Raw genomic sequence first — 15228 nt, forward strand, 5'->3', positions numbered from 1 at the left:
TATCTTGTCGTCTCTGCGCTGGTTCAAGGCCTCCAAGATGACCGAAACGACCCCTCTACTCTCTTCCGCCTCCTCACGAACGCTCTCAAGGCAGCTGGAGTTGATGCAGAGAAGCGTGCAATAGAGCTGGTGGGGCTGGAAGGGTATAGAATGCTCTACGAAAGGCTTCCCTGGGAGGCTATCGAACAGTTGTGAGTAGCTCTCGGTATGTGACTGTGGTCGTTGGCTCACCCCCCTCGGTAGCATGGCGCAAGCCTTGACGAATGACGAGTCTGTCGATCGACGACGCGAACTGATCACTCTCCTCGACCAACTGGGTGTTGATGCTAAAGCTCCAGAATGGCGCCGTATATGCTCCCTAAGAGTCTTCGCTTTCCAAGATGCGACTGAAATGCAGTGGTTGTTGGAGGAGGTTGTCTCTAGGGGCGTAGACGCGTTTATCCAAATGTACGTGACCAGCTCGACCCCTTCAATTGCGGGCACTTAACCAACCCCACAGCGCCGTTCCGGTGCTGGAATCCAGAAAGCTTTCTCAATTCTTCTGGGTGACATTTATTCACACACTTCGCGACAACGAAAAGAGATTGCCAAAATACGCAGCCGCACAGCTGGTTACTCGATGCATCAAATCCATAGTATACGACCTACCCGCGTTTCCCACCCCAACAACATGCTATCCGACTGGAGAGAATATGACTGGCGAGGAAAATTTACTCAAGATCGTGAAGCTTTGCCACGAAACGGACAACATCGAACATACGTCTCCGATCTTCGTGAAGATGCGCCGAGCTCTGCGACAGGAACCAAACGGAGATTACAAATCATTCTACCTCGCTCTTGCGCGTCTGGCCACGGAAGTCGTCACATCGAACGATCCAATAATGCGATGGCATGTCGAAACATATCAGGAGCTCTTGACGGACACGCTTGAATCAACCCTTCATATTCCCCACCCAAAGTGCCAAGGCTGCCAACGCGAGTCCGGCCTCCTCCAACGATTGGCACGTAATCGAACCGTCTTGCATCAACACTCTACGGAATCTAATATCAAGCGAGGATGCGACGTGTTGAGCCAAGAAAACATTCCTACGATCCTTCTTATTATCAAGGCTCTTGGTGGGATTCAAAGTTTGCAACGATTGTGAGTCTTGAGTGATATCTTCGTTGTTATTTGAACCTCAGCTCCTAGCGCAAGTAGCACGCCCAATACCTTCACAAAGCATGACCGCGCTGTAGTGGAGACTTTTGCTAGGGAGGTCGCCGCACGATTCAAACCCCAGCAAGACCACGGAAATGGTCAAGATGTGTACGATCCGATAATTAGCGCTATAATTGCCACGAGTGGTTTGCTCACCAAGTCAGAACTCGCAACTTCCTTCCAGCTATGCTTTGATGTTGGCGCTATCACCCAATTCAAGACACTCCTCGAGACGCCCCACCATCAGAGCGTGAACACCCTTGACTTGATTCTGCAGTTGGGCGAGTGCATGCGAAATGACGCTATTCTCGCTGCACCATTTTCTCCGGCGTTTGAAGTATTCGCTCGAAAGACGCTCAAAGGCTTTGCAACGACGCTTAATGTCTACAGGACCACCATCCGGGCGCGACTAGCGACTTTCGGTTGCCCATCATGTGACGTATGTGAGCACGGATGTTCTGAAGTTCGGGAACTTGTGACAGGCGACTTGAATGGATTCGGTACCGTTAGGATCGCGCGCAAAAGTGAGTCGCGAAGACATGTTGAAACATATTTGCAGCGGTTCAAGTCCAAATGTTCTCGTGACTTGCTGTCCTGGGAGACCCATGATTGGAGTAGGACCCACACCCTCGTCGTGAGTGCTGGAAACTTATATGCAAAAGTGGCTTCAGCTTTTCAAGGTTGAGAAGACATCCGATCCACTTTGGAATCTTGATAAGGATATTCCCCACGCTAAAGATTGCCTTGCTGCTCTCGGGCAAGTCGAAGACCAGAAACGTATCTTGGGCGCAGAGTATGCCTTCATCGTGGAAGAGATCAGCAAAGTGCACCCAGGCTGTGGAAATTCCATGAGCACTAGCACTGGCAGTGTCAATGTGGCGAAGCGAACGGCGAGTGCTCCGTCATCGAGCGAGGGCCCGTCGAAGAAGGCAAGGATTTCCATTGACGACGAGACCGCACTTTCGAGTCTCTATTAGTTCTGAGTCGAATACTTGCATGGTGAGTTTTGACTAATGCCCAATAGTATAGAATAGCTGTAGCAAGAGTATCATGAGTATAGTGTACCTGGACAAGGGAAGACTGAGTATTCAATAATCAATTCTAATTTCTTGGATTCGGATTCAGGATGATTTGGTAATGTGACATGGCGTGACCATTACATCACACATTTTTTGAAGAATGACCTCCATCATCCACCAGCGAACCATACCGTTTGTGACCAGTTAATTGACACCATGTGCGCGAAAGGCCAAGACGCAAGGCCCCGGTGGTTCCTTGACCAAAGCAGATCGGATGTATGCCCTTTCAATCTGGCCCTGTAAACTGCCAGTGATCTTGCACTTGGACTCTGACGTTTGGTTGTTTCCGCCAGAATTGAACTATAAGTGCCGCTCTGCTCTTCTCAATGACGGCGACACATCACCACCATGCATTTCGCCCTTTTTCTTTGCGCTTTGGCGGCTTGGCCAGTAGCTTATGCACAAACAACGAGCAACACCAAGTTCAGCACCGTCACGACCACTGGCAAGATTCCATCTCCAACTCGTCAGTTTCCCGCTCTTTCTCTGATAGAAAGCTACAGCTAAAGGCTTTGTAGAACCGACGGTAGCCGACCGCCACTCAGCATTCGGGACTGGTACTCATTCCGCTTCGAGTACCATTTGTCTGCAGGCTGATGGCCTGGCAATCGTCTCTAGTTGTTGGCCAATGGGTAACGGAAAACCAGTGGACGGGCAACGAGGGTTCTCAGAACCTTCCTGTGCTTTTGATTCCGACCGTTAACACCAGCTCTACGATTGCCGATTCACCGGTGCGGGTTCAGTTGGCTGCGGGGTATTTTGAGGTGACAATTTCGTGCTCTCACGACTAAGCTACTCAAGCCTCGATAGGTTGACACGATTTACAGCACTGGGAGTAATTTCCTCCGGAACACCACCGTTTCCTTGATGATTCCACTTTGGGGTACCACAAATCTCTCCGGACCGTTCGATATACCTCTCAGTCCACCCGTCGATATTCCCGTGTCAATCCCCGGTACTCAAATCAATGGGACTATCACATTCTTTCTCGATCCAACCACCAAATCCGAGATTCTTATGGCATGGAAAGTCTACACACCTTTCTCCGGCAGACTTGACGAGCGTGGTCTAAGCGTGTTCCCTCAACTGTACCCGTTTCATCGTCAAGCAGTGACCCGCAGTGGCTAAGAGTTCGTTAGTATCAACAGCCATTTCACGCAAGCACAACTGCAGGTTAGAATTCTTCTTAATCCACTCCCGATCTATTCAGACCGTTGATGGACCCAGGGAATCCGACACTTTACTGAGGCGGAACTAAAGACACTCTCCAGTCCCCCAACGCCTTTCACCTTTGATTCCGCTTTTTCTGGTAAGCGCAGAAATACTTATCTCTTGTCAATTTTCTCACAATTGTCGTAGCCCCGACTCCCGAACAAATGCGTAAGCCTATGCAACGAAACAGTAACACACATCACTCAAAGCGCGGAAGTTTTACAGGAGTTCATCACTAACTTCGTGGAGGGGAACTCTTCGACTGTTGCGATCCAGACTTATGGTCCTTCTTCGAATCAATATACTGTGGACGTATCCTTTTTGAATAGCGTCCTCGAGGTATGTCATCCCCTTTGCTTGGCGCAAGGGCTGATGTACGCTAAAGATCACTGGAAATATCGACCCCAAGACTCTGGTTGGTTCTTTAGATATATTCGGCAAATTCCCGCTCGCTGGACGCGTTCACCTAACCAAAATGGAAGGGAATTTGATTTCCAGGCTCGTCGCAATAATCAATGAAAGGCTGGCCACGGGCTCGGTGACCATTTGGGCCGATAATCCAACCGGCCTCTACGATCTTTATATCGAGGCGTCGCTGCAGTTCCAGTTCCTTGGGATGTTTGACACGTTTGGGCCGTATAAGATCTTAACGCTCCCGTAAGTCTCTCCGAAGCTTGTGGCGGGGCTGAACTGTTGTATATAGGTTCTAGGGACCAGTATCACTGGCAACTGGACACTGGATTGCCAGTGGATGAGTGAAGTGGTAGTACTTACATACTGGGCAGTAGAGCGACTAAGACTGGGTGTTGAATGTAACTTAATCCAAAATGGATTGACTTGAGTGGCTCAACAACCTGAATCTTGCGAGGAGTGTAGTATTGTTTTGGAACCCAGAGTTGACTCGAATAACGGAGAGTCGTCGGAGACTCCGACGTGAATTTCCATTCAGGCGAAATTGAGTTGAGATTGTTATCGCCAATGTTTGGGAGATCATCGAGCAATCAAGGGCCAGAGAGTATTGCAGGGAAACTGGAGTGGAACACTGTGGAACACCGCCGAGCTGAGAAGAGTAGAGAAGAGAGCAACCAAGTCATCTGACCGTGTCAGTTTGTGATTGCCGAACAGGCACACGTCAAAGACGGCTTGCCAACAACCTTCAACACGACCCAAACACAACCTTGAACAACATCCCAAGCAGTCGGTGGACACAATCCATTGACGGGTCGATGTAACAAGAAATTCAAGCGTTAGGCTTCTCGCCCTGTAAACTGATTCAACGCCGCAGCCGGTGTCGAAATTGAGGACATGGCCACAAGGAAGGTGGACACTCCCCTGGTTCGTGGTCTACTGCGAAGCAAGAGTATATTGAAACTGATAATCTACAGATAACCGAATCAAACTTGCCATTCAGCGCTGGCCGACGAGGGTCGAATGGTGCAGACCCTGACCCTGGAAATCTTTTCCTCCTTGATCTTATTGCGCCAGTCTTGGTCTTGGAAGCGGAATAATACGACCTTACTGTCCAGAAAGGCGAGTATAAGAGCGAAGACAAACCAGAACGAAGCCCAACTTCAACTTGCTCGACTCAAGTCAAGATGAAATCTGCTCTGCTTCAAATCGTCGCTCTTTGCCTTGCCACCGGCTTTGCTTCTACATTGACGGCTGCTGGCCCGACCACCACTACCGCTAAGCCGGGCACCACGACTACCAAGCCGGCCGGACCTGCGACGACAAGCACTTCCACCATCGGAGCAGGTCCTACTCGTTCGTTAGCATTGTCTTACTGAAGTAACTATTAACATTGACTCAGAAGCGCCATCGCTTTCCGATGCGCCGAGCTCATATGCGGCTTTTGGCTCGGGTGAGTCTATTCTTCGCCGTCCTACGTCTTCTCATATTTCGCAACAGTTGTCAGCAAGTGGGCTACGCAGAACGAATGGGTCGGTAAAGAAGGATCCGACAACTTGCCCGTGCTGCTCATTCCTACGGCAAATACCAGCTCTCCCAGCGATACAGCCCCAGTCCGAGTGCAATTTGGTTCTGGATATTTCGAGGTTTGTTGTTTGTCAAAGATGCCTTCCAGTCATGAACAACCGTATAGGTCGACACGATCTACAGTAGTGGAAGCAACTTCCTTCGCAACACGACCGTCTCTATTCTTGTCCCACTTTGGGGCCTCACCAATCTTTCTGGACCACTCGACATTCCGCTCAGTCCTCCGGTCGACATTCCTGTGGCCATCCCCGGCACTCAGATCAATGGAACTATTACCTTCTTCCTTGATCCGACCACAAAAAGCGAAGTCCTCATGGGCTGGAAGCTCTTCACTCCTTTTGCCGGCAATCTTGATGAGAAGGGCCTCAGCGTCTTCCCCGACAAGTATGTGGTTTGATTGTGATTTGCCATTGCTTACAGAAGTTAGACTCAACACCTATTTCTCTCAAGCGCAACTCGAGGGCACTCGCCAATTCACGGACGCTGAACTCAAAGCACTCAGCAATCCTCCTGCCAAGCTCGTCCTCGATCCTAATGTCGGCTTTGCTAGTGAGTACTAAGAGCTTTCATGTTGCTAAAACTAACTCGTGTTAGACCCGAATCCCGAGCAAAAGCGTGAGTTGATTCAATCCTAAGCAATTGCTTAGCTTATCGTGCACAGTCCTCCAAGAGTTCATCAACAACTACGTCGACCCCAGCACTTCCACAACTGCTATTCAGACCTTCGGTGCTTCCACCAGCGGGTACACCGTCGACGTCTCCTTCTTGAGTATTCTCGAACTCTCGGGAAATGTGGACCCGTCCTCGCTCTCCGCCTCGGTCACGCTCTACGTCAAAATCCCGCTCGCGGGTCGCATCAGCCTGACGAAAATTGAGGGCAGCTTGATCAACGGTATCACGGCCAACATCAATGTGATATTGGCGAGCGGTAGGGCGACCATATCTGCCCCAGTTGGTCCATCGGGCAAGCACGACCTTACAATCGACGCCACGCTCAGCATCCAATTTGTGGGCGACTTTGGAACTGGTGGAAAACACAAGATCTTGACCCTTCCGTGAGTGGCTGCCGTTTTCTCTTCGAACAGTGTTGACATTGAATCCCAGTTTCTAACGGTCCCAGAGCAAACCAGTAGTACTCGTGTATTTTACTACAAACCAATATTTATGTCTTTAGCTTTTGATTGACCGGCCATCTTTGCCTCCGACCGCCACTGCCAACAATGTCGAGGAGACAAGCTAAATGCACCGCACTACCGCCACTACCACAAATCTATCCTCTTTCACGATGTACCAGGCGACCGATGGTCCCAACTCCAGACCGGTTGTAACTGAACGTGAGTCAAGACTCGTCTTTCGCATCGTTCCCTAAGCACCTGACAGAACCCCGTCCAACAACACCATTGCACTATCCTGGTACGAGGCCTATGGGATTCCTTTCCTACCTACTCACTGCCTATCAGACACCAAAACCAAAGTCATTCGAACGCTCGCTCTTCCTCTCCGGACACCCGTCTGCGTTTGCGACTGCCTCGGCCATTCTCTTGCCATCACCGTCGGCAGCCTCTTCAGCACCCGCAACGATCTCGACTCGCTCGTTGGCCAAGAGATGCGGAGTGCCGCCTGCTGTACCCATACTGTCGCGCCGTGTTGTCCACGAGTTTGTATGAATCCGCAAGAAACGGAGGAGGACAGGGCGGAGGGAAGGGTTGCGTTGGATTGCGCAGAGATTTGGTGTCGGGCAAACCAAAAAGTTCCAGTTTTGCAGGTCGTTTCGGCGGTGGTCTGCTTCCCATGCTGGTTATCGTTGTTCGTCTACGTGCGAACCCGATAGTATGCGGTGCGTTGACTCTTCTCTTATGTAGATGAGGTCGTTTATTTTCTTGGCCGACTAGTGAAATCTACATATTCCACTCTACACACTCATTGTCCTGCCACAAATGCTTTCTCCAAAAACCCGTCCCTCAAAAGCCCCGCGACCGTTGCATTCTGCACAAAATACTGCGTTCCCTGCCCTGGCTGGTCAAACCACGCGGCAATTGGCCCAGACCGCACATCAAACGGCTTCAAGACGCGGTAAATGTGGTAGTCGTATCTCGTTGTGGCGTTTGCGCCCTGTGGTGGGTTCAGACTTGCAGGAGGCAACGCGCGTTGTGAGAAAGGGGTTCCATATGGCGCCAAATATTGTCCTGTCTCCTTGCCGAATCGGTCAAGAAGCATTCCTCTTTCCAGCTCCTGGATCCCTGATATCGGCACTTCCAACTGGCTTTGCGCTGCTGGCTCGATGGGAAGCCCTGTTTGGGGGTTCATTTGGACTGGCGCGGGGGGGACTTGCGCTTGAAGCTGGAAACCATCCTCGTCAGGGTAGATGAAGAAGCCCGTCGTCGCATTGGTATATTTCGCCAGCCACTCGCCTGGACACAGACCGCCAAGTCGGTCGTAGTCAAGTGCGCCGCGCAGCAATTTTGGGACAACGCGATCCGGCTGAGTTGCCGTCGCGGCCTGCAGGAGTGATGGGAAAAGATTGGTTGGGCCCAAGCGATAGTCGCCACAGTCGTATGTTAAGACGAGTGATGCGTTGTAGGAGGTACCAGCACAAGTGCAGAAACCCCCAGAAGCGGACCGGGAGACAGAGAGAGCGGCTGCAGCGGCGGTTTTGGAGTCCTACACATCAACATCATTAGGCGCTAATACTGTCTTGTTGACCGATGAACTTACGGGTGCGGCAACTGTAAGCGACAGTAGGCTACTGCCCAGAAGAAGCGTTAGGATAGTTGCCTGCATCGAACTGGAGAGCTGGGCTGCTGTGTGCTCCACAAGGCCTCCGCTTTTATACGTCTCAGTCCGAATAAAAAACTACGTTTGGTGACGGCAAGCGGGCAGCATGCACTGGGACGAAGCACCGACAGCGGTCCGATACCATTTAGGTTGTCAGAACATCAAGGGGAAAGAAGGAGCGAGAGAAGTATTCTCAGTGGATCATCTGGATGCACAAAGATATTACCGTCTATTGCTAGCTACAACTGGTCGTGCCAGCGAACCGTAATCAAATTCGGCTCCAGCCCTATGCTCTCTGACGCGTTGTCTATTGGGATTTGCTGAAGCGAATATGTCGAGCCAATCATTCGAGCATTCAGTACTACCGTGCAGTCTGCTTTTGCATGTCAATTGTCACCCAAATCGTTCTTCACCATACTGTACTACTGTTCGTGTCACGTGTGCGCGTTACAATCATCGAATGACATTGATGGCCGAACATGTTGGCGCCAAGCAACGGCGCTTGCGCTGAGGCAATGCGCTCTGTCTTGACAGGAAGCGGTCTCATCGTCGTATCTCACGATCTGCGGTCCGAAGTCCAAGGTGGCATGCGAGTAACTGTAACTTGATTGCCTCTCGCCGTCCAACGGCCGGTGCAAAAATTGGGTGATGTGATTATAAGTCCTTCCAAGGAGGAAACCAACAACTTGGAGTAAATGCTCTGTTTCTCATTCACAATTGACCGCCCAACCACCAGATTTAACCCCATGTCCGATATGGCCTGGATCTCCGTTGTAACACGGACCATCTGCGAAGAGTCAATTCCGGCAGCGAAGACTGCTCAAGGATAGACCGCGTGGCTGTCGATATAAGACACACTTGTCTCGAAACGACATCCTCAACTAGAAAATGGCAAAGGTCATCATCGTCGGCTGTGGAATTGCGGGGCCAGTGCTGGCTCTCCTTCTCAAGCAAAAAGGCTTCGACCCTGTTGTCTACGAGCGCGGCCCAAGAGCGCCTGATGCCGGGCTCAGTCTCATGTATGTCTCGCTGATCTGTCCATTCGTTTTGCCGCTGAAAAGCTTTCCTCAGGCTGCAGTCAAATGGCCTCAAAGTGCTGGATCTTATTCCAGGACTCGTTGACCGGCTCCCTGGTCGGGCAATCGAACAAACACGACTCTTCTCCATCCTTCCCTCCGACCTGCGCCTCCTCGCACAATCTGAATCTGTCACCGAAAAGGGCAAAGTGAGCAAGATGGGTGTAAACCGCCCGAAATTGCTGGCGTTGCTATCAGACGTACTTGAAGAGCACGGGATACCTGTCCACTTCGATACGGCAGTCATTGACGTAGAGCTGTCCTTGGCTGATGACGTGGTCGTCCATTTGAGTAACGGGACTATAGACTCTGCGCCACTAGTCATTGGATGCGATGGCCTCCACAGTGCTGTTCGCAAATCGCTCTTCGGCGAGCAAAAACCGGTTTTCACTGGGTTGACACAGGTCTTTCTTCTTGGACACCAACCCCGATGCTCATTGACGATGGCCTATAGACGGGAGGCGTCACCACTAACGCATTTCCTGGTATCCCACCCACCATGCACAACTTTTACGGAGATAATTTGCACGTCATCGCCTATCCAATATCTGACTCCGGCGACTATTCGTGGGCGTAAGTGGAAATTTATGAACCACGCATCTAATCAACTAAGCACCTGCACAGTATCACCGAGCGTGGCCCCGAAGCGAAAGAAACCTGGCGCGCGATGGACCAAGAGGCACAGAATGCATTTAAAACGGGACCATTCTCAAGCCTCCCGCTTGGTGTTGGTCAACTTCTAGAGAAGGCACAGAAGATAACCAAGGCAAGCTTTCCAGAAGGATATCTTCTCCTGCTCATCTTCGTGTGCAGTATGGACTCTATGACCGTCCCGCGCTGTCCTCGTGGCATCAGGGCCGAGTCCTGCTTATTGGAGATGCCGCACATCCCACCAGCCCCGTTCGTGTCTAGTATCTCCGTCAGAAAACCTCTAAGATCTTCTATAGCATCTTGGCCAAGGGGCAAACCAAGCCTTCGAAGACGTATCACTTCTCTCCAACCTACTCGACGCGTCTGACCTGTCTCTGGCGACACTGTCCTCGGCCTTTTCCTCGTTTGAAGCAGAGCGCATGACACGGACAGCAGAGCTTGTCAATGCAGCACGAGAGGCGGGAGAACTCCGTGTCGTTGCGGGCGAAGAGGCAGCCAGGCAGCGCAATGAGAAAATCTCAGCTAGTCGTCGGGAATGGGGAGGAATCCCTGCAGCATAGCTAATTGACATCTCAAAGTCGATTCAGGTAAATATTGAAATGATATTCCTTCAACTACTCCGAGTCTTCTTTGGGGATTTCCCAGTTCCAGCTGTCGAGACAAATCTAACCTTCGGCGTCGGTGGTGCCAGAGGAAGATTTTCCGCTCGTAAATGATCGTTGGCGTGGATATAGAATCCCGAGGAACTGGCAAGCCTCTGTCGTTGGGGTTGTGGTGGTGGTGGCTGAGGAGTCGCTCGTACGGGTGCATCATAAAGAAGTTGAGGAAGCTGGGCAAGAATTTGCTGCGAGGGTGCAGGAGCCGTGGGCGACCGCGACTGAAAAGTTATGTGTGAGTTCAAATTTGCGTGAACTCGAGGAAAAATATGCAGACCCTTCTGGCGACAGCACTACTGTCAACGTTCTGGGTATCAGAGTGCGACTGGAGATGTGGGGAGAACATTTGTGGCTGTCGAGCGCCAAATTACTCGATAATATTGTCATTCATCGACACGCACTTTTATACTCTCTGGGTCTTGCTCAAAGCATGAACGCCTGGACTTGAAGGTCTTGTCATGACGAGTCGCATCGTGCAAAAGCCCAATATGGCCAAAGCTTGCTGCTTGGACCGCCTATGGAGAACAACAACTTTAACTTGCTTCAGCCAAGCCTGGTCAGAGCTTGATGTCTGTGCTCAGACATCGGCGTCTGTTTAAGTGGCGGAGTGGCGCAAGTTGTCCCTGCAGGGCCATTGCCGGTTGTCTGCTCGCCGTCACCAAAACCGTGTCTACTGAGACGCCGGTGAAGGACTTAGGCATGGGTATAAAAATGAGCCCCTGGACAACTTTTCTAGCTATAGCGCGCCAACTGGAACGACTATTCTGTTATGCGGACAACCTCTCTTGTCTTTTTCACGCTCCTCTGGAAACAAGGGTATTTCCGAGCAAAATATCGCTGGAGAACAAGTCGTTAGTGATCAGTCTACCTAGGGCTTGTCCACTCACTTTTGCCCAAGCAGCATCAGGACTGTCCTTCTACAGAATAGCTGGGGGGCAAGTTTGCACGTGCGACGGCACCGCCTATAACGCCTCCATTCTCCACGAATATGACTGCAGCGATTCTCGCTTGGGACCAAAAATGCTATATCCGAAATGGGAAGACCGCATTGCACCGAAGCTTCTTCGTGGTTCCATGGAATACGATCGTTTTGGCGGCTTTGTCCAGGAGAGTGGCTTGCCAAATTCACCGACGCAACGACTGGCTACTTCATCTACCCAGACGAGAATGGATTCCAGCTACAGCCACAGGGAGGGCATTCACAAATGAACGCAAGTGCTGGGCTCCCTGTTGACCCAAACGGACCAGAAATCGACCAAGAGGCACCGATATGGGGACTGCAGCAGTTGGTGAAAGGAATGCTGCTGACCGGTTTGGCCGGGAATCAGGCCGATATTTGGCTCCATATGGAACACCATTTGCGCAACGGGCGCTCCCTCCCGCCAGCTTGAATCCACCTTCAACGGGTGACATGAAATCGAGATACGACTACCACGTTTACCGCGTCTTGAAACCATTCGACGTGCGCTCTGGTCCGATAGCAGCATGGTTTGGCCAACCTGGACAAGGGACACAGTATTACGTCCAGAATACAAGTATAGAGGAGCTCTTGAATGAGGGGTACTTGGAGAAGGCGGTCATCGTTGCCACAGAGGGAGAGGGTGTTGTGAACGAGGACTAAATGTGAAGTTGGGCCGTGTTATATAGACTGATGTTTCTCGTGGAATTCAAGCAACGAGTTACAACTCTGACCAACGATGAGCGGGATCGACAAGGAAAAAGGACCAACAACATACTCTATTTACCTGGTTCGCACGTAGACGAACAACGATAACCAGCATGGGAAGCAGGCCACCGCCGAAACGACCTGCAAAACGGGAACTTTTTGGTTTGCCCGACAACAAATCTCTGCGCAATCCAACGCAACCCTTCCCTCCGCTCTGTCCTCCCCGGTTTCTTGCCGATTCATACAAACTCGTGGACAACACGGCGCGACAGTATGGGTACAGCAGGCGGCACTCCGCATCTCTTGGCCAACGAGCGAGTCGAGGTCGTTGCGGGTGCTGAAGAGGCTGCCGACGGTGATGGCAAGAGAATGGCCGAGGCAGTCGCAAACACAGACGGGCGTCCGGAGTGGGAGAGCGAGCGTTCGAATGACTTTGGTTTTGGTGTCTTATAGGCAGTGAGTAGGTAGAAAAGGAATCCCATAGGCCTCGTACCAGGATAGTGCAATAGCGTTGTTGGACGGGGTTCTACACAATGACAAGTTGTTTGGCTGATGTTGCAAAACTGCGTCTTGAGACTTGACTCACGTTCAGTTACAACCGGTCTGGAGTTGGTACCATCGGTCGCCTGGTACATCGCGAAGAGGAAGGAAGACTTGTGGTAGTGGCGGTAGTGCGGTGCATTTAGCTTGTCCGCTCGACATTGTTCGCAGTGGTGGTCGGAGACAAGGATTGCCGGTCAGTCAAAAAGTTGTACATAATAGGAAAATAAATATTGGTTTGTAGTAAAATACACGAGTACTACTTGTTTGCTCTAGGACCGTTAGAAACTGGGATTCAATGTCAACACTGTTCGAAGAGAAAACGGCAGCCACTCACGGAAGGGTCAAGATCTTGTGTTTTCCACCAGTGCCAAAGTCGCCAACAAATTGGATGCTGAGCGTGGCGTCGATTGTGAGGTCGTGCTTGCCCGACGGACCAACTGGGGCAGATATGGTAGCCCTGCCGCTCGCCAGTATCACATTGATGTTGGCCGTGATACCGTTGATCAAGCTGCCCTCAATTTTCGTCAGGCTGATGCGACCTGCGAGCGGAATTTTGACGTAGAGCGTGACCGAGGCGGAGAGCGAGGAAGGGTCCACATTTCCCGAGAGTTCGAGAATACTCAAGAAGGAGACGTCGACGGTGTACCCGCTGGTGGAAGCACCGAAGGTCTGAATGGCAGTCGTGGAAGTGTTGGGGTCGACGTAGTTGTTGATGAACTCTTGGAGGACTGTGCACGATAAGCTAAGCAGTTGTTTAGGATTGAATCAACTCACGCTTTTGCTCGGGATTCGGGTCTAACACGAGTTAGTTTTAGCAACATGAAAGCTCTTAGTACTCACTAGCAAAGCCGACATTAGGATCGAGGACGAGCTTGGCAGGAGGATTGCTGAGTGCTTTGAGTTCAGCGTCCGTGAATTGGCGAGTGCCCTCGAGTTGCGCTTGAGAGAAATAGGTGTTGAGTCTAACTTCTGTAAGCAATGACAAATCACAATCAAACCACATACTTGTCGGGGAAGACGCTGAGGCCCTTCTCATCAAGATTGCCGGCAAAAGGAGTGAAGAGCTTCCAGCCCATGAGGACTTCGCTTTTTGTGGTCGGATCAAGGAAGAAGGTAATAGTTCCATTGATCTGAGTGCCGGGGATGGCCACGGGAATGTCGACCGGAGGACTGAGCGGAATGTCGAGTGGTCCAGAAAGATTGGTGAGGCCCCAAAGTGGGACAAGAATAGAGACGGTCGTGTTGCGAAGGAAGTTGCTTCCACTACTGTAGATCGTGTCGACCTATACGGTTGTTCATAAGTGGAAGGCATCTTTGACATACAACAAACCTCGAAATATCCAGAACCAAATTGCACTCGGACTGGGGCTGTATCGCTGGGAGAGCTGGTATTTGCCGTAGGAATGAGCAGCACGGGCAAGTTGTCGGATCCTTCTTTACCGACCCATTCGTTCTGCGTAGCCCACTTGCTGACAACTGTTGCGAAATATGAGAAGACGTAGGACGGCGAAGAATCGACAGACCCGAGCCAAAAGCCGCATATGAGCTCGGCGCATCGGAAAGCGATGGCGCTTCTGAGTCAATGTTAATAGTTACTTCAGTAAGAAAATGCTAACGAACGAGTAGGACCTGCTCCGATGGTGGAAGTGCTTGTCGTCGCAGGTCCGGCCGGCTTGGTAGTCGTGGTGCCCGGCTTAGCGGTAGTGGTGGTCGGGCCAGCAGCCGTCAATGTAGAAGCAAAGCCGGTGGCAAGGCAAAGAGCGACGATTTGAAGCAGAGCAGATTTCATCTTGACTTGAGTCGAGCAAGTTGAAGTTGGGCTTCGTTCTGGTTTGTCTTCACTCTTATACTCGCCTTTCTGGACAGTAAGGTCGTATTATTCCGCTTCCAAGACCAAGACTGGCGCAATAAGGTCAAGGAGGAAAATATTTCCAGGGTCAGGGTCTGCACCATCCCTCGTCGGCCAGCGCTGAATGGCAAGTTTGATTCGGTTATCTGTAGATTATCAGTTTCAATATACTTTTGCTTCGCAGTAGACCACGAACCAGGGGAGTGTCCACCTTCCTTGTGGCCAAGTCCTCACTTTCGACACGTTGGATCAGTTTACAGGGCGAGAACCCTAAGACTTGAATCTCTTGTTGCATCAACCCGTCAATGGATCGTGTTCAGGAAGTGCTTGGGATGTTGTTCAAGGTCGTGGTTGTTGACAAGCTACCGCGCTCTACCGTGTGCCTGTTCGGCAATCACAAGACGGACGCGGTCAGATGATTTTACTCTCAACTAATCCAGATGATTCTACACACATCTCCACTCTGAGACAAGAAAGCTAATCCGTCAAGTTCAAGTCAACCACTATCAGGAGTTCAGACGACAAAGG

The 15228-nt window shown here is 51.1% G+C and overlaps 6 protein-coding genes across 6 annotated transcripts; 3 read left to right on the top strand and 3 right to left on the bottom strand.

The window, feature by feature from the left end:
- Positions 1–2625: 2625 nt before the first annotated feature.
- MIND_01320900 (uncharacterized protein) lies at positions 2626–4199 on the top strand (the record flags this gene model as incomplete). The annotated part of the gene is made up of 10 exons (XM_037369661.1): positions 2626–2743; positions 2796–2834; positions 2896–3041; positions 3088–3365; positions 3417–3450; positions 3505–3586; positions 3637–3657; positions 3707–3828; positions 3875–4146; positions 4193–4199. 10 exons carry the CDS (start codon positions 2626–2628, stop codon positions 4197–4199), a joined length of 1119 nt encoding a protein of 372 aa, XP_037214159.1.
- Positions 4200–4794: 595 nt separating this feature from the next.
- MIND_01321000 (uncharacterized protein) lies at positions 4795–6595 on the top strand (the record flags this gene model as incomplete). The annotated part of the gene is made up of 10 exons (XM_037369662.1): positions 4795–4824; positions 4875–4979; positions 5016–5253; positions 5300–5350; positions 5398–5543; positions 5591–5868; positions 5912–6033; positions 6079–6099; positions 6146–6539; positions 6589–6595. The coding sequence occupies 10 exons, from the start codon at positions 4795–4797 to the stop codon at positions 6593–6595; spliced, it is 1392 nt and encodes a 463-aa protein (XP_037214160.1).
- An 809-nt stretch (positions 6596–7404) lies between these two features.
- Positions 7405–8292, bottom strand: MIND_01321100 (uncharacterized protein; the record flags this gene model as incomplete). Its single annotated transcript, XM_037369663.1, has 2 exons — positions 8200–8292; positions 7405–8145 (listed from the first exon to the last, which is right to left on the bottom strand). The coding sequence occupies exons 1-2, from the start codon at positions 8263–8265 to the stop codon at positions 7405–7407; spliced, it is 807 nt and encodes a 268-aa protein (XP_037214161.1). The 5' UTR covers positions 8266–8292.
- An 855-nt stretch (positions 8293–9147) lies between these two features.
- On the top strand, positions 9148–10546 carry MIND_01321200 (FAD/NAD(P)-binding domain-containing protein; the record flags this gene model as incomplete). The annotated part of the gene is made up of 6 exons (XM_037369664.1): positions 9148–9278; positions 9331–9739; positions 9790–9908; positions 9960–10101; positions 10149–10235; positions 10283–10546. 6 exons carry the CDS (start codon positions 9148–9150, stop codon positions 10544–10546), a joined length of 1152 nt encoding a protein of 383 aa, XP_037214162.1.
- A 1735-nt stretch (positions 10547–12281) lies between these two features.
- Positions 12282–13042, bottom strand: MIND_01321300 (uncharacterized protein; the record flags this gene model as incomplete). The annotated part of the gene is made up of 5 exons (XM_037369665.1): positions 12895–13042; positions 12802–12834; positions 12554–12754; positions 12379–12449; positions 12282–12329 (listed from the first exon to the last, which is right to left on the bottom strand). Exons 1-5 carry the CDS (start codon positions 12941–12943, stop codon positions 12282–12284), a joined length of 402 nt encoding a protein of 133 aa, XP_037214163.1. The 5' UTR covers positions 12944–13042.
- An 87-nt stretch (positions 13043–13129) lies between these two features.
- Positions 13130–14640, bottom strand: MIND_01321400 (uncharacterized protein; the record flags this gene model as incomplete). Its single annotated transcript, XM_037369666.1, has 8 exons — positions 13130–13136; positions 13186–13579; positions 13626–13646; positions 13692–13813; positions 13857–14134; positions 14182–14327; positions 14375–14425; positions 14472–14640. The coding sequence occupies 8 exons, from the start codon at positions 14638–14640 to the stop codon at positions 13130–13132; spliced, it is 1188 nt and encodes a 395-aa protein (XP_037214164.1).
- Between the last annotated feature and the right edge of the window lie 588 nt (positions 14641–15228).

The sequence above is a fragment of the Mycena indigotica genome (assembly GCF_014461135.1).
Source record: "Mycena indigotica strain 171206Taipei chromosome Unknown Mind.scaff0014, whole genome shotgun sequence".
Taxonomy (NCBI): Eukaryota; Fungi; Basidiomycota; class Agaricomycetes; order Agaricales; family Mycenaceae; genus Mycena; species Mycena indigotica.